General features: G+C 38.3%; 1 protein-coding gene across 2 annotated transcripts in view; it reads left to right on the forward strand.

Annotated features, from left to right (window-relative positions):
- The first annotated feature begins 6 nt into the window (after positions 1-6).
- The window catches only part of PCDH10 (protocadherin 10), a 40047-nt gene continuing 20738 nt past the window's right edge, over positions 7-19315 (forward strand). Inside the window, exons 1-4 of one of the 2 annotated variants that reach the window (XM_025050900.1) lie at positions 7-3364; positions 4941-4999; positions 5553-5659; positions 13606-13911. In XM_025050900.1, coding sequence (XP_024906668.1) covers positions 734-3364; positions 4941-4999; positions 5553-5659; positions 13606-13911 — 3103 coding nt within the window. In that variant the 5' untranslated portion in view covers positions 7-733. Of the gene's footprint in view, positions 3365-4940; positions 5000-5552; positions 5660-13605; positions 14006-19315 lie in introns of those variants that run through there. The other variant, XM_025050899.1, reaches the window with a different exon arrangement.

Here is a 19315-nt window from a genome sequence, read left to right on the forward strand (position 1 = left end):
ACACTTACAGAAAGTCAAATGACGGTGGCGATGAGGACAGAGAGAGACAAGACGATGAAAGCCAAAAAATACAAATAGAGCGAAAAGAGGGGGGAAAAAATGCCAAGGAGAACATCCATCCGGAAAGATGAAGAGAATGAAAGTTTTATGCTGCAGAGCCGTTCTATGCTTTTTCGGCACAAAATTCTCTCGCTGTTTTTAAGCCCTTTTGCGTTTGCCCGCCGTTGACACTGAGAGGCATGTTCAGCGGTGCCGGCAGCGTCTCTTCTTCCTGCTCCTCTTCCTCCTCACCTTCCTCCTCCTTCTTTCCCTCCTCCTTCGCCTCCCATCAGCAAGAAGACAAACCGAGGACAGTCTTGAAATATCGAAATTTCCTCCTTGGGATTTGCCAGCGCCGCGTTGCGCCAAGACTGTCGGAATAAAGGACGCTGACTATTTTGTTATTATTTTATTAATTGGTCAGTGAGAAGATTACAGATGAGGAAAGGGGACGCCTGTCACCCTTCCTGCGCTAAGATTGAAAAATGAGGCTGAATTGGGGAAAGCCCTAAAATGAAGCAAAAGGAATAAGATTTTTAAGGACAGAAAGCCACAGGAGCCCCCCGCCCCCCCCCCAACACACACACGGCGCACTTTTATTTGTGTTTTTATTTTTTTATTTTTTTTCGTGGTGGTGGGGGAGGTGATTGGGTGGCTGACTGGCTGCGAGAAGCTGCTTCCTTTCCCTTTGGAGATGATTGTGCTATTATTCTTTGCCTTGCTCTGGATGGTGGAAGGAGTCTTTTCCCAGCTTCACTACACGGTGCAGGAGGAGCAGGAACATGGCACTTTCGTGGGGAATATCGCTGAAGATCTGGGCTTGGACATTACAAAACTTTCGGCTCGCAGGTTTCAAACGGTGCCCAACTCGCGGACCCCATACCTGGACCTCAACCTGGAGACCGGGGTGCTGTACGTGAACGAGAAGATCGACCGCGAGCAAATCTGCAAGCAGAGCCCCTCCTGCGTCCTGCACCTGGAGGTCTTCCTGGAGAACCCCTTGGAGCTGTTCCGGGTGGAGATCGAGGTGCTGGACATCAATGACAACCCGCCCTCCTTCCCGGAGCCGGACCTAACGGTGGAGATCTCCGAGAGCGCCACGCCGGGCACCCGCTTCCCCTTGGAGAGCGCGTTCGACCCAGACGTGGGCACCAACTCCTTGCGCGACTACGAGATCACCCCCAACAGCTACTTCTCCCTAGACGTGCAGACCCAGGGGGATGGCAACCGATTCGCGGAGCTGGTGCTGGAGAAGCCGCTGGACCGAGAGCAGCAAGCGGTGCACCGCTACGTGCTGACCGCGGTGGACGGGGGAGGAGGGGGAGGAGGAGGTGAAGGAGGAGGCGGCGGCGGGGTAGGGGGCCTGCCTCCCCAGCAGCAGCGCACCGGCACGGCCCTCCTCACCATCCGAGTGCTGGACTCCAACGACAATGTGCCCGCCTTTGACCAACCCGTCTACACTGTGTCCCTACCAGAGAACTCGCCGCCGGGCACGCTCGTGATCCAGCTCAACGCCACAGACCCAGATGAGGGCCAGAATGGCGAGGTCGTGTACTCCTTCAGCAGCCACATTTCGCCCCGCGCGCGGGAGCTCTTCGGACTGTCCCCGCGCAGCGGCCGGCTGGAGGTGAGCGGCGAGCTGGACTACGAAGAGAGCCCGGTGTACCAAGTGTACGTACAAGCCAAGGACCTGGGCCCCAACGCCGTGCCCGCACACTGCAAGGTGCTCGTGCGAGTGCTGGATGCTAACGACAACGCGCCCGAGATCAGCTTCAGCACCGTGAAGGAGGCGGTGAGCGAGGGCGCGGCGCCCGGCACCGTGGTGGCCCTGTTCAGCGTGACCGACCGCGACTCGGAAGAGAACGGGCAGGTGCAGTGCGAGCTGCTAGGGGATGTGCCCTTCCGCCTCAAGTCTTCTTTCAAGAACTACTATACCATCGTGACCGAGGCCCCCCTGGACCGCGAGGCGGGGGACTCCTACACTCTGACCGTGGTGGCTCGGGACCGGGGCGAGCCGGCGCTCTCCACCAGTAAATCGATTCAGGTGCAAGTGTCAGATGTGAACGACAACGCGCCGCGATTCAGCCAGCCGGTCTACGACGTGTATGTGACCGAGAACAACGTGCCCGGCGCCTACATCTACGCCGTGAGCGCCACGGACCGCGATGAGGGCGCCAACGCCCAGCTAGCCTACTCGATCCTCGAGTGCCAGATCCAGGGCATGAGCGTCTTCACTTACGTGTCCATCAACTCGGAGAACGGCTACCTGTACGCCCTGCGCTCCTTCGACTATGAGCAGCTCAAGGACTTCAGCTTTCAAGTGGAAGCCCGGGACGCCGGCAGCCCGCAGGCGCTGGCTGGCAACGCCACGGTCAACATCCTCATCGTGGATCAGAACGACAACGCCCCTGCCATCGTGGCGCCTCTGCCAGGGCGCAACGGGACCCCGGCGCGAGAGGTGCTGCCCCGCTCGGCGGAGCCGGGTTACCTGCTGACTCGTGTGGCCGCGGTGGACGCGGACGACGGCGAGAACGCCCGGCTCACCTACAGCATCGTGCGGGGCAACGAAATGAACCTGTTCCGCATGGACTGGCGCACCGGGGAGCTCCGCACAGCGCGCCGGGTGCCGGCCAAGCGCGACCCCCAGCGGCCTTACGAGCTGGTGATCGAGGTGCGCGATCACGGGCAGCCACCCTTGTCCTCCACCGCCACCCTGGTGGTGCAGCTGGTGGATGGCGCTGTCGAGCCCCAGGGCGGGGGCGGGGGCGGGGGTGGGGGTTCAGGGGAGCATCAGCGCCCCAGTCGCTCCGGCGGCGGGGAGACTTCGCTGGACCTCACCCTCATCCTCATCATCGCTCTGGGTTCGGTGTCCTTCATCTTCCTGCTGGCCATGATCGTCCTGGCCGTGCGTTGCCAAAAAGAGAAGAAGCTCAACATCTACACGTGTCTGGCCAGCGACTGCTGCCTCTGCTGCTGCTGTTGTGGCGGCGGGGGCTCGACCTGCTGCGGCCGCCAAGCCCGGGCGCGCAAGAAGAAACTCAGCAAGTCGGACATCATGCTGGTGCAGAGCTCCAACGTGCCCAGCAACCCCGCCCAGGTGCCGGTGGAGGAGTCCGGGAGCTTCAGCTCCCACCACCACAACCAGAATTACTGCTACCAGGTCTGCCTGACCCCGGAGTCCGCCAAGACCGACCTGATGTTCCTTAAGCCCTGCAGCCCTTCTCGGAGTACGGACACTGAGCACAACCCCTGCGGGGCCATCGTCACCGGCTACACAGACCAGCAGCCCGACATCATCTCCAACGGAAGCATTTTGTCCAACGAGGTAAGGCTGAAGCGAAAGGACCACCATCTCTCATCTCCTCCATCCGAGAGCCTCCTCTAGCCCGGCCCTTGTATCTCTGGTGCACTGTGTATTTATTTTTAGAATATTAGCTTATTTGTATCTTTGTGAGGGTCAGAATGGGGCGTCACCCTCTCCCACCCCTCCGTGTGTAACCTAAACTTCCTGTTGTCCCTAATTTCCTGCGCTTCACTCCTCCACGTTTATTTTTCATTTCCTCCCCTTGGTGCTTCGCCACCTCAGACCTTCTTTCTTCCCTCTGGCATTTTCCCTTTACAGTTCTAACCCCCTCTCAGTCCTTTCCCTTCTCGGAAATCTGAGAGTAAAGGGGCGAGCGGGCGGGGGGAGAGGGAGATGTGGCGTGGCGGAGGGACTTGCTGGCCCTGGGAAAGCTCTTTTTCTCTTTGCATTTGTCCCAGGCGTTAATAAAGTTCATTGTTTTGCCCTGTTTATCGATGCTTTCAGTCACGTGTAAAAGTAAGCTATAGATTGTTGAACTTTGCACAGTTGTCTAAACTCGAATGCATGTTGTAGAGAATGAGTTATCAGATCCTTGTCCTCTGAACTCGGGTTGCAGAGAAGCCTTCAGTTCTGCTCTGGACAGCATTTGCAGACGCTCTTGAAGCCGAAGGCCCACACAGTGTGAATTTGAATGAAGTTGTTTTGGCACAAACCCCTGTAAGCTTAAATAAACTAAACGGAAGGCTTAAACGATTGTTGTTTAAAATATATCTTTTAGCTAATAATCACCTTCTTGCCACTGTTTTTGATAAATCACTGCTGTTGGCATTCTTCATCAAAGAATTTGGCTTGTCAATTCTGATTTCTTCTTGAAAGATGGAGAAGTGGCAAGGTTGCAAGGAGGGAGGGAGAGGGAGAATAGAGTTGATCTCTGTAAAAGAAAGTTTGGACCGGAAGAGGTGTGTGGGTGGTGGAGGAGGGAGGGAGGGAGGAGGATGCAGAGGGCCTTTGGAGGGGGGAAGGTTTTGGCGGGAGGGAGGATTATGAACTCTTTCTTGGCAGGTTATTTTATCCATTTGAGTCTTAGATATTACTAATTGACTTTCATGAATATTTGTACAGCTCATTTGTATCTTAAGCACATTTTGAAAATAAACAACAAAATAATTCCGTAAAACATCCAAACTTTTTGCTTATTGAGCGTGCTGTTTTTCTTGTGTCAACCAATGTGCACCTAAACACTTTTTGAGGCCATCGAAAGAGAGACTACAGAGTATAACTAGGTTGACTCTATTAGAGACAATAATTTTACAAGCCCCAGCAATGAGGTCATTTGCATTCTCGCCTTCAAAACATCCACACATCTAAAATTGGCCTTTTATTTCTGCATTTTTAAACTTTACTGAAAATCTAGAATGAAGCGTCTGCATATGTCCCTGCCCTCATCCAGCAATCAGGCCGAGGTCTTAGGACAGCATGGAAATTCATAAAAATGTACACAATTACTTCAGCTAGAATAAGTCCCTAACCTCAAAAGCCGACTATTAGTTAAACCCTTAGCATTCAAATGCTCTTGATTTATTTATTTTTTTTCTAGACCAAACACCAGAGAGCAGAGCTCAGCTATCTAGTTGACAGACCTCGCCGAGTTAACAGGTACGGAATCCTTTTTCTTTCCTAGCTTGGTGAATGGACAATTTACCACCTACTCAAAGTAGGAGGAATTAGGTATATTATTCAATATTAAAATACAAATCACATAAAGTATTTCCAATTAGGGTAGAACATAAATACTAATGTTTGGTTTCCTAGATAATACATTTGAAAAAATGCGTATATTTCATTTATATACTACTTAATATATTTGAATATTTTGTCAGTTTACATTTTTACACTGCTTCTTGTAAGTCTTTCTAACTGTTCCAGGGGTATATATACAACTGCTGTATAAAAATTATGTGAACAGATACTTAGCTCCAGTCATAGAATAATGCCTAAACTTTCATGCCTTAAAGGCTCAAACTGACTACTAATACTCCGTTTGAAAGAGTTAGGCCTAAGTTTATGAAAATGAGCTTTATGCAGAAATAAAGCCAATTGAGAGGCCTATGCATCTGCAGCGCCATCAGTGACCATGTGGTGGCAGAAGAATGTTTTCTGTGTTATTTTATCTTTTTTTATTCTAATATTCACATTTTTGTACTTCTAGTTCTGCATTCCAGGAAGCCGACATAGTAAGCTCTAAGGACAGTGGTCATGGAGACAGTGAACAGGGAGATAGTGATCACGATGCCACCAACCGTGGCCAGTCAGCTGGTAAGTGTGATCAAAGGGCGATCTAAATGCTGACTTTGATAGTTGTTGGGGTTTTTTGTTTTTTTTTTTTACATAAATTTAGAAAAGATGATGCCCTAGGTAATTTTTTGTAAGTTTAACGTTGGTACCTCTACAGAAAGACGGGTTCAACCTATGTTGAAAACTGTATACTCAAAGAGTCTTTTGAAATTTCAGTGTTTCTTTTTGGAGATTTAAAATTAGAACTTCATTGTGGAATATGGTTAGAATATGAAATATTTCTTCCTTATGTAATGTTCTTTAATGGGATTATATTGCATGCAAAAAGCCATAGATCTCTCACATGGGCCAGTCCCCAGTCTTCAGTCAATTAAGATATTATTAGACCGGTTTCTGGATAAGGTAACTGAAGATGAATGAAATTGATCGGTACTAGGTCACAGGAGGATAAGTGGATGACTGGGCACTAGAATCCAAATTTCTTGCTTTCCAGAACAGTGCCTTTCGTATGCCACCAAGTACTGAATGAGAGAAGGAATGGTGATTGAAAGTCATAAGGAGGTTGAAAGCGAGATTTCCAACCCTGGATGCTTAGGCTTCAGGATGTTAGCAAACATTTCATAATGTGTATTTTCTGAAGTGTCCTCGGTTTCGTCATATTTTCAATAGAGTCCATGACCGGCCAAAAAGTTAAATTCTGCGTATATTTATATGTGGGCCTAATGGTAGTCACTGATGAGGTTGCAATGTGATACATATTTTTTATTTTATTTTACTTTATGTTGTTTACTTTACTTTTTTTCTACATGACTTTAACCTTCGCATTTTATAGGATCCCAATAACTCTAATTACTAATATGTAAAGGAAACACTTAAAAGAAATAATATATGGACCTTAAAATAATGAAAATAATCTCATAAACTTTGGGTATTCTTTTCGCTCATTTGCACTTCCCCTGTAAAGGGTGCTTGTGGATTTTTTTACTTTTTTTTTCTGATTGAGTTCTGTGTTTATCCGGCACATAAGGAAATGGAAAGCAAGTCAACTTCTGTAACTCCTAAAACTGCCCATCATTGGACTGTCTCTGGGTTCAACTCCTTTCGCTTGAGATTCGAGCTTTGTTTTGGTTAATGACATAAGAGTAGAGTGACAGGCTTCCGGTTTTCAAGGTAACACGGGTCCTCGAGAGCACCCATTCCTCAACACACTGGCGGACCTCTGGATGGTGCTGCAACAGTGTGTCAAAGGGCAGGACACGCCTCATGGTCGCCTGGCAGCAGTGGTCACTGCGAGCCCATCCCTGGGCTACTGTGTGCTGTGTCTGAGGCTGCCTTGGGAAACACAGGCAGCAGGAGGGGGGAAAGGCTGCTCAAGGGTCTCTTTATATTGCTGCAAGTCATTAATATGCACACCTAATGAGACTTGAGAACTGCCAAGAACCCCCGGAGGTCCCTGCCCCTTGCGGGCCTTCACGCTAAGTGAACAGAGCATCTATTTAGTGTCTGGGAACCTGACAACAAACCAGATCTTGCCAGAAGTTTATATTTGAGTACAAAGTCCCTTTCATTTTTGGCCTATATATGGCATATGATTTATTGTTATCTTTAAGAAGCTGTACATTTAGAATTGTGCATTCCCGTTCTTTTCCCGGAGCTTCTGATTGAACAGTCAGCCTTTGAAAACTTTTAAAGCAAAATCTTTAATGGTAAAGAGTAGCTGCAGCATGCTTCCTGGGATACGTTTTATTCCTTTCCCACTCCCCCACTTTGTTTTTTTCTGTAGCACTCCAATCTCAATGAACATTTCAATTAGTTTAGTCCCTCAGACATAATGAGCCATAATAACCTAACCGAAGAAAGAGAAATGAATAAACATCTGCAAAAAGAGCTAAATTCGGAAGATGGATGGGAATATATTCTTATCAATGTGCCTTCCCAGTAGCTATTTTATTTCACAGGCTCTCAGTGTTGCCATTTTGGTAATGTCTCTTTCAAATTATTTGAGACGTCAAAGCATTAAAAGGAAAATTAAAATGCTAAATGGTGTTCTGGAAGACATTTTTAAAAAGTAAGGCTGTTTTCATTTTTCTTGATCAAAATGGCAAAATGTTTTTCTAGCTTTAATTTTTCAACATGTGAAAGCATTACAGAATTAACAGTCTATGTATTTCATTAGCACTTACAGGGCAGCCACTACATACTGGGGACAAGCATAGCTGTTTGGGGGTTGTAATAACACACTTGGATTAAGAAGTAATGCACCTTTGTGTGCTGAACTGCAATCACATTTAATGTGTCTAATTTTGTTGGAAGAATGATTTTGAATGTTTTCTTTTTTTAAAGTATAAAATTCTAAATGCAGAGAATTAAAATGTATTTACTTAATGATTTTTTCCACTCCATGCTGAGGTATACTATAAACCTCACACCAAGTAGCTAGAATATTTTCTAAAAGTTAAGCCCATTTCAGGTAAATAAATACATTTCTTTTATTTCCTTGAAAAGCCAGGTATTAATGACCTTCTAATTTTGTGATATTTGGGAAATATTCATAGCACGTCTATTTTCAAGGTTAGGATATGAAACATTTCATCCTAATAAGCAAATCTCCCTTAGCTGGATTTTAAGTGGAAAAGGTTAGATTATCAAGGAAAAATAACTCTGGCAAGATAGATTCTGCATTCTCTCCTTTAGTTTGTACCTCATTCCATACTGCATTTTATATACTGTTTAGCTTAGTACCTCACCTGTTTAAATTTCCTAACTTTTTCTTTATCTCCACTTTCTTTTTCTATGTTAACATTACTTCATACGCATTTATTTCGATATCCTTCCATTTATTCTTCTATGAATAGTTTTCTTTTTTGTCCTCCCCGCCCTTGCTTTTCCCCTTTCTAAGCCATTTGCAGTCACCAATCTTGTTCATAGAAGGGCTCTAAATACGGAGGCAGCTGCACAGAGAATCACATAAGCTTTTTCAGTTTTCCACTGCACCTGGCTCCATGTGTGAAATTCTTCGGCTTGACCACAGCTCCGTGGCACTTTCTTTCTGTAGCCTTGTCAAGGTGCTTTCCGTTTTTTTTCAGTGCACTATTGATGTATTGGTTAGATATGGCAGAAATCCAAGGAGATGTGGCAAAGGCATGCATAAATCATCACAAGTGGGAATGCTGATTAATCATGGCTTCGATAGCCAAAAAAATAGTCGAAGTGGACTTTAAAAGAAATATATTTTCAATTTTGTTTCTTATTGTACAGTTAAATTAAAAGTTAGTTGGTTTTTTTTTCTGATTTAGAATACTGATCCAAAAATTTTAGTTGTATATTCTTAACATTTTAATATAATTGGAGGTACATCTAAGGGGATCTATTAAGTTGTAAGAAGTTTTTTTTTTCCTACTTATTAAATACTTACAATGTGCATAATACTAGGATTATTTATGAATCTAGTCTTTAATAATTGTGCCTTCTTAAAAATATATTAAAGAAGAAAACCCTAAGAAACGATTCTGTTAATGTTACTTATTGTAGTTTATCTGAAAATCATCAAATTGCACTTGTTAATTTTTCTTTCAATTATAAGGGAACTTAGCTTCTAAATGTGTTTATGTCTTATTATTATGAGATTGACACATGATATCTAGTCAAAATTTGGCTGTACATTAGAAAATAAAGTGATTTGAATTATCACTATATTCAAACTAGTAGATAAATTATATTATGAAATGTATTAAGCCATTGCACAACTACCACAGTATCAACAAGAGAATTCTTGACTTATCATAAATACAAATTTCCCTTTTCCAACTCCAACAAGAATTTAGACACTGGCAAATTAGCTTTTGGCTTTATAAATAAAGCAAATTTACACCATTATTTGTACAAGCTAATTCAGGTTTCTGGTGAAAATCTGAGCTACAACTTGACAATGTAGAGAAATTTACAGTTGGAAAAACATATATAAGACTAAATATTGAAAGAAAATGGAAAAAAATACAAACATTTTGAAAGAATAGGTAGGGAGGAAATTTTGACATATAAGTTTTGAATTTTCATGATTAAATTCTGTTGATAAATATCTGCTTCCAAACCATATTCTCCTAGTAATTATAGTAATTATTGTGGTTATAGTAAATATCTCTCAGTTTCCCATTGTCAAGTGGTTAGAGAAAGACTGGAAATTTCCTCAAAAAATTAAGTGTTGAATTGTTGAAAAATTAAATTCTTATGTCTCGAAAAACATTAACGTTTTTTAATGAAGGTTTGGGACATGAGAAAGAAATGTACGCATGATTTCGTATTATTACATTCATCAGAAAACAGGACGAATTGAATACACACATAATATTTTTGAAATCACAATTTGTTCTCCGTGGTAGTATCACTGCCTCTGACTATAGGGACAAGTTACTTGCCAGTTAAAAAAGATGTATTTTAAAATTTGTCTAAATATATCTTTGCAGAACAGGCAGTCTATCACTTCAGCTGTCATGCCTTGTAGCGCAGATTATTTCTGAGAAGTGGAGAAAGTAAATAAGTAGGAAAAGAAGTTGCAAGTAAAATATATATGTTGAGATCTTTCTTAGAAACTACCATGACTTCAAAACTGAAGTTTGGCCTGTATTTTTCTGCTATACAAAGCCCACAGTTTCTATAATAAGGACATTTGAATCAAGAAAAAAAAAATTAAGTTAAATTTATTTTCTCTTGGGCCTTTAATGTGATCGGTTACAAAACTTCAAGAGCAATGCGAAAGATACATACATTTTAATATACCGCATGCATTATAATACTGGACATCCCTGTGCTTCGTTGACAGTAAAACTTAAATATTCCTCTGCTTATTTGGTCATTAAAATAATATATTTAATGGGACCAGTGACAAATGAAAAAAGATAAAAAAAATATTACCCTTCCAATGGCTCCCTAAGACGTAGATCGGTAATGGGAAAAATTTATCTGGTTCTCAAACTATATAACTAAAAATAAAATGAAAAAAAATCTATTTTCAAATAATGTTTCCATTACTTCTCTGAAATTTATTGATGCACTATTCGTGTCATTAAAAAAATGTTTCTATGATATTTTCCTCATAAAAATCTATGTACACTTACTTTATCAGTTCAACTGGTAAAACATATCCTTGCATAATTTGAGCTACCTTATCTTTCATCCTACTTATATAAAGCTGTGTATTACTATGGGCATTCCACTTTAAAAGAGTTAGTTTACAAATTTATTCAGAACATTGTATACAAGTGTTTTATTTTTCCCTTCTTTCAAGTAACGTTCTTCCAAGAAAAAAAACTTGATCGCATTCCACCACTTTTCTCGTTATGCACATAATATATTTTTTGCACAGGTTCTCGACTCACGAGAACTTAATTACATCATCTAAGGGAATTTTAACTACCCGCTGATAATTTTCAAAGACAAAAATCATACACTTCAGGATAAGAAAATGGATGCGGTTGAAGTATAAACTTCCCATGAAAACAAATTCAACTACAAGTACCTTCTAACATAATTAAACATCAGAATAATAATGTTGAGAGACTAGTTTCCTAAAATATTTCTGTATGAGGTTATTATATTCATAGTTATAGGAGTACTTGGGTACGGGTCCTCAAAAAGATGTGAAAGATTATTAATGGTCTCATGTGATATATTTTAAATGCTATTTTTCAGTCACATGAGGAAAAAGTTGTACTAATTCCAAATCTTGCATTAAGTACCCATCTTTGTCAGGATCCAATAACACAAGTCTGTCAAGTTGACAAGAATTAATTCTGTCAACTCCAAAATTAATGCAACCTGAATTTATTTTTAAAATAAATAATTGTTCATAATAATTTTACTCTTAACATTAGTTCCATTTATCAAAAAGGCCTTTTTTTCCTTCACACTATAAATAGGGATCATTTTTAGCACCGTGTGTCAACATACAAATTTCTCTGGTTCTGTCTCTAGCATCTCCCTACCTAGTATGTCAGTGTGTATCAGGAACACTCTTTTTTCTCTTCTCTTTCTCTTTCTACATATCTCCTTACAGAAATAGGGTAAAACATTGAGCTTCTCTGGTGTCTAGAGAAAACGGTGACATGTTTTACAGGCGGTTCTTAGTCTGGTTCCTTATTCTGGCTTCAGTGCACGTTTTCTTTCCTCAACAGTTCACTGATCAGTAATTTATTTCTAGGCTTATGCATGACAACTATCAATGGAATGTTATAATCGAAGACAGACTTGGCATTATACGCAATTCAGTTTAAAATAAAGTCATTATAAAGTGAGATTAATATATGATAAAAAGCATGGTGTTATTTCTTTAAACACAATTTATGTAATTAACTTTTCTTAACTCCAAAATACTCATGGATAATCTAGACGATTAGTAACTTTGAAAAATTATTTTCTTTATATACACAGCTCTTAACATACGCAAACAAGTAAACGAGTAAATACATACCCAAACAAGTAAATCAGTATCTGACAGAATATCATCAGAAATTCAAAAACTAAAACTTGCTCAAGAGCTCATATCACTCATGATATTTATAGAAAAAACAATCAAGTGTGTTCATTAAATAAATATTACATTGTTGGTTATTAAACAAAAAAAAAAATTCTCTAGTCCTTTCAGACTAGGCAGTATTGGAGTTTCTCACACACAGACCGATAGTATTTCGGTTATTTCAAATTGACCCTGTTTTAAAACATATTCAATAAACGTGTTACTATGTTAAAAAAAAGAAAAAACAAAAACATGAAAATGCAATTTTGGTTTATGTACTTATTTTCTTGTATTAGTGATAATTATCAAAATGAATATCAGATAGTATCATATAGGGCTCAGAACTGTTTTGCTTTGCTTCAGAAACTAAATGAGCTTTCTTGAGCCATAATGAAATATGTCATAGCCTTGTCAACCTCGTCAATGAGAGACAATGAAACCCGAAGTCGTCATTTGAAATCTTGGTACAGCAAGTCCTCACTTAATGCCACTGATAGGTTCTGTGACTTTAAGTGAAACGACTTATGAAACCAATTTTACCATTGGCCAATTGATTTAAACAAGAGTTAAGTTCCTATGACATCTCATTAATGGTATAACAAAATGATGAAACAATGTCATCTGAGAACCTGCTGTAGTCTAGGATTAGTAACAAAGTGTTCTATGTTGACTAGGACCAGTGTTGTCCAATATAGAACAAGTAATAAGGCATTTGTCAATAGTATCTGCAGTTGACTCACATTGCTCTTCGTTACCTTGGTTTCGCTAATTACAGTCATTTGTTCTGAGTTTGTCTGAGGTGGTAAGTGATAAGTGGCTTGTAGTACTACGAGCTACCAGAACGTCATTGAGAAACACCTTTTAAGAAGTCATTTCCTAGGATCCCAGGGAAGGATGTGTTTAGCTAATCATAAAACCTATTTTTTTGTTATTTACTGGTTTATCAATAGGTATGCCACTTTTCTGTTGGATTTCACTTTTTGTTTCATGGCCAGATTTCATAATCTAAATATCAGCTTCAGTGTTTTGCATATTTCCTCCACTTTTGTCTCTAAGGAAAAAATATCGGATGATTTATCATCATTAGCGATTATAGATTATGAAAACTTTCCATTTGGGTTTTCTCTTTGTTCTGAAATTCCACCAGAGATTTTAAAAGATATTTATTCTTTCTCTACTCACCATTTCCTAGTTACTTAAATAATTTGGAGCCAATCTATCTTTCTCCAAAACCTCTAGTCATTTAGAAACATCTACTTCAGAGGCCTCTTTGCCAAAAGCCCTACCCTTTCCGAAGTAATACAAAGAGATTTTTGATTCCTGTCCGGTTAAGACAGGACGAATGTGAGGACACCTTCACCCATCATTCTGTACGCTGCCTGTACTCTTTCACTTCTAAGCAGCTGATCGTTTTGGTGAAGCCTCCATCTGCAGTTTCTCTTTTTCCTGCTTGCAGGTGTGGATCTCTTCTCCAATTGCACCGAGGAATGTAAAGCGCTGGGCCACTCAGATCGGTGCTGGATGCCTTCTTTTGTCCCTTCTGATGGACGCCAGGCTGCCGATTATCGCAGCAATCTGCATGTCCCTGGCATGGACTCGGTTCCAGACACCGAGGTGTTTGAAACGCCAGAAGCCCAGCCCGGGGCGGAGCGGTCCTTCTCCACCTTTGGCAAAGAGAAGGCCCTTCACAGCACGCTGGAGAGGAAGGAGCTGGACGGACTGCTGTCTAATACACGAGCGCCTTACAAACCACCATATTTGAGTAAGTATTACATAAAAGGCTGTATCAAAGTGTTCCCTTTGAGGGAAGAAAGTTCAACACCCCCGTCTTCCTCGTAAAAATAGTTAGGGTTGTTTTCAGAAACAAGGATAAAAGTGACTCTTGGATGCAGGCAGCACTTTACTATGGAAAAGTGAGCTTAACAAGAAGACAGGTTTCTGTGTAAGGACATGGTTGTTGACAACAATCAAACATAACGTTTGATGTAGTTGAAAAAAAAATTTCAAATGCTCGTCGTATTTTCTTTGAATATTGCTGTTTTGCTTATTTGATTTCCATATGTTTTGAAGGGCTTAATTAGGGTGGAAAAACATCACTCGACACTTGAGAGATTTCATTTTCTTATCGATGCCAGAGTTATCACCTAATCATTCTTTTACCATAGTGGCGTCAAACACGATAGGCTGAATTCAGAAGTCAGTGCAGTCATGACTTTGACCGTTTCACATAACTTAGTTAAAATGTTGGTATGGATTCGAGCCTGTTCTGAACCAGAGGATCTATGTAATGGAAGTATATCAATATGGCAAGATTTTTCATTTATTTAAAATAATAGATTTTTCTAACATTGGGACATTGCAAATTGCACTCAGCTCTTTCAATTTGGGGACCCTAATCTCTAAGTGGATTAATACAACCACTGTGAAAAGCAAAACTGCTTTGAGATATTGTAGTGTATTTCCTTTGAGGATCTTAGTAATGAAATTATACCATTTATTCTCTGCTACATAGGAATCTTTTCCTTTTAGTTAATGGATAAATACTACTGACAATTCAATATTTTTGTCAAACCACATAAAGTAATATTTGATAAGGATAAAACTCATAACAACTCAATCGAAAGATGGCTTTTATCTTGTATAGTAAATCCATCTACGTGATGTCACCTTACTTTCATCTTCTAGTGCAAAAAAGAAAAAAAAATCGCGGAACCATAAGCTAGAAACAAAAGATAAGATAGATTGCAGATGTATCGTCTCTGTTATGACTGATAAAGTGGGAGGAAAAAAGAAAAAAATACTTAAAGAAAAGAAAAAGTAGAAGAACATATATTTTAGCTCTTATGAATGTAAGTGTGAAAGGCCTGGATTGAATGCATCGAGGATGTGGCCACTACTCTGGGTGTTGATAATAAGAATAGACAGGCGTCATAGGATTAAAGAATGGATCTGCCGTTGGATACATACGATATGATGGTAAAAGTAACCAAGTGCTGTTTTAAGAAGGGTGATGCTCAGCTTTTCAAAGTATTTATAAATCCTGTTACCCCTGCATAATACAGTGTTTTAACATTTCAGGACCAAGTATAAATTATATTTTGTTTTCCTTTATTTTTAAAAGTGATAAAGTATAAGGAGGTCACAAATGCTAATGGAAAGGAAAGTATTGGAATGTCTAACATGGTAACAAAGTTGCAATTTTGGTGTCAAAGTCCTAAAGTTTAACTCGTACATCTGCATATACTAGTGATTTAAAGTAAATTAAAATGAAATTTTAATAAATGAGGACTATTATGCAGTCTTTGCCCCTAAAACTGAATTCTAGATTTAAAATGTTTTTATTATCAAAAACCAAGCTTTTCAAAATTTTATTTATTTTTTCTTTTTTACCCAGAGTTTTTTAAAAAATTTATTGGGATGATATTGGTTAACAAAAGTACATAGGTTTCAAGTATATAATTCAATACATCATCTGTATATTGCACTGTGTATTCAACACCCAAAGTCAAATCTCCTTCTGTCACCATAAATTTTAAGTAGCATATTCTCACTTTAAAGTAAGAATATAGATTATACAGATACATGATTATTGATTTCAGCACACAAAGTCAAAGATCATATGAATCAGAGTAATTCAAGTTTATATTTCTAAATAAATACAAATATTTACTATTAGCACATATCAACTGAGAAGTCTACGTCAAATATAGTGAAAAAATCAATTTACCCTCCTTTGCTCTTAGGGAGTACTAATCTGGGTGGAGTTTAACTTACATATAGAACTGAAATTTTAAACATTTACAAATATCTTTTTTTCACTGATCAGTTTTTCTTTTTAATGTTAAGAAGCACAGTAATATTTTTTTATTAATAAAAATATTAATGCTGCATATATTTTATTGAAAATGTCTCTTCTTAGGAATCTAATGTTTTCATTTAGAAACCAGATTTTAGCTGTTATGAAATAGCAGTTATGTGTGTGGCTAGAAATCAAAGAATGCATCTATTATTTTATCGAGAAAATTAGATTTGTTTGCATATTATCCAGACATGCATTAGAACAAATTAAATTAGTTTTTAATAACAATTTACTTTTTCTGTCTTAACCAGCACACGCTGCTCAAAATTTAGGGTTTAGGGTGAAGTGTGACCTGGATGAAAAAGAAGCAACACAATAGCTATCTTTTTGTTTTTACTTATATTTTCTGTAATTATTCATATAACTTTAATCATGTCTGAATTTTTTTTTTTTTTAACTTCTAGGGTTTAATGTCATCTTAGACTCACCTAATTATCTTTAAAATTATATCATGGCTCTGATTTAATAGGCATAGTCAATTTTATGATTAATCTAATAATACAAGCTATAAAACAAGATCATCCTTGACCATTTTGCCCCCCACAAATTCGCATAGTGATAGTTGTTAATACCGGTATCGTTTGTCATTGGCAATATATATATTCCCATCTCCTAGATTGAAAAGCACATCCCTTATATAATTAAGCTAAAATTGACACTTACTTGCTTTTAATCAGAATGTTTAAATAATTATTGAGGTAGCAGTTTTGCATTTGTTTCCTTTTTTTTTTTGCTAAACATTCATTTAGTTTTATAATAAACATAATGTACATTTTGACATTCAGGAAAGTAGCTGTATATTTAGTTATTTTGTAAAGCTCTAAAAAAGCCTAATGAGGCTACTATCCTTTATAAAATGATGACAGGGAAATAGTGATATGCTTAATAATACAAATGAGATCATTATCTATACCCAGGACTTGCCATTTCTATGCTTCTGATTGCTAAAGTTGAAATTAAGAATTGTAAGAAATCAACTTTTACACAAAAGTAAGTGTATGCACATGTTAAAAAATATACTTTGTGTTTTTTTAAATGCCTAGAATCATGTTTCCTTTTTTTTTTTTTTTAAGAAAAAATCCACGAAGAGTATATATGATACATTTAATGAAATAAACTTATTTTTTTAATCAGGAGGAATTTTGAAAACACATCTATTGATACTTTCCTCTTTAATCATGAGCCCTTGTTTCTGTTATAATGTTGTCATTTGCTAATACTCTATAAGGACCAAAGGGATACACTGAAAAATTAAGGAAATATATTTAAACACATAGATTATGGACATCTATTTAAAACAGTGTTTAGATTTATCTTAAAATGTTAATGACTTTTAACTTGGCTTAGCTTTTAATTTTTATTAGATTAATAAAATATACTAAAATATTGCTTTAACTTTTAGTAAAAATTAATCGTTTTTAAGACATTGAAATAAAATGAAAAAATTCTCGAGTTCAAAAATAACATCTTGTTTTTATCATAATTAATGGAAGAATTTTTTAGAATTATAGACATCTTATTTAAAATAACAGTCTTTCAAATGACACAATAAATTGTACACAAAACAATATGGATGGCCTCAGATAATAAAGAAGAAAAATAATTTAAGTTCAAGAATGTAATTGATAAAAGTGATAATATTAATATAATTTAGAAAACCCAATAGTTAAAACAAAATCTTTAATTTCATTTCTGTAATCATTCTTGCTTATGATTTGGCTTCACACTTTGAATATTATCTCGTAAGATTTTATTCAGTAAAACAAGCATGTCTTTCAGTTGAAACCAGCCTAAACAATACAGAAATAAACATATAAGTAAGTATCTACTTGGAAACTTGTCAATTTCTTGTCAGTAAATGGAGTCAGTCTCTAAGACTTAAAGACAATCTTAAGATAAATAACCAAAGAAATTTTATTTAAAATATATTTGTGAATAGCTTTCATTTATTTAAGTCATACAATCATAAATTATATCAAAAATGAAAAAAAAACTGCGTCGACGTAATGAGTTTTTAAATCCTTAATCCATGAAATTTTCTAGAATCATAGGACTGTGGGGAACCACGTATTGAGAAGTGTCACGGCCCACCTTGCCTTCGTATCATACAACGCTTAGACTTGTCCACGTATGCCAAAAAATCACTCTAGTTGTTTTCTGACCTAATTTTATTTTTGCTTACTTTCGAGTGGGTTTTTTTTTTTTAAATTTCAACTCTACTCATCCATGTTATAACATAAAAAAAGTCAGAACTTCAAAATATTGCATTTAAAATATTGTTGACACTTTATCTAGACTTTGTGTTTTTTTTGTTTGTTTTTTTTTTTAGTAATCCTCATTTTGGGGACATTCTTTGGGGCATCTATATTAATTCCGCTGAGCATTTCAAGTTTTTAGTTTGTTGAAATTGTACAGCATGTTTTGTTTAGTCACATCTGTTTCAGTCCCTTCATAATCTCAGTCTGTCTTCTGTAAGTTTTCATAATGTTTTGAACTCGATAGTGTGGTAAGAGTATATACAAAATTCAAAATATAATGACTTTTCTGATTGATACACATTAGCCTCATACTTACATACCCCTATTTTTCTGATTGATACACATTAGCCTCATACTTACATACCCCTGAGATTTGTATATTCCTCTAATGTCATAGTCATAGCATCACTTTATCAAATATTAACATCCGCAAAAAAAAGTATTTTTATATATGGCCTTTTTAACATTTCTACCTCATAATTCCATACATCATTAAATGAATGGAGATCTTTTTCAGATTTTTTTCTCTTCTAGTAGATATGTTAATTTCTGTTCACTTTTTCTTCAAGTTGTGCCACATTTTATAAACTATTTCTGAGATGTTTGTGCTCTCATTCTTCTTTATAAATTTAACTAATTTTCTCACTTTTTTAATTTATCTCTTTGTAACAAATCTCTAGATTTTGAATCATCCAGTCTTTAAAATAGTTTGCACTCCTTAACTCTGTGGGTAGGAAACAAATGGTAACTCAAGATCAGGAAAAAACTCAACCCCAGTTCATATTCTCTATATATCTACTATAGAATTTAAAGTCCACAGAATTTTAAGGTATTTTACTTCTTTGAAAAAGGTAATCTATTCATAATCCATGTAATTAGTCTCATTAACAGATACAGCAGCTGACTGGAACCTCCCTAGAATGCTAGATAAATGAGATATAAAACATCTTATTTCTTTAGTTGTTGGGTAATGGTTTACCTCAACTAATATGATTTAAAGTGAAAGCTGTGAAAATCCTTCTGAGGTGCAGATATGAAAAAGAACAGCT

This window comes from Pteropus alecto, unplaced genomic scaffold, assembly GCF_000325575.1.
Source record: "Pteropus alecto unplaced genomic scaffold, ASM32557v1 scaffold17, whole genome shotgun sequence".
In the NCBI taxonomy this organism is placed as follows: domain Eukaryota; kingdom Metazoa; phylum Chordata; class Mammalia; order Chiroptera; family Pteropodidae; genus Pteropus; species Pteropus alecto.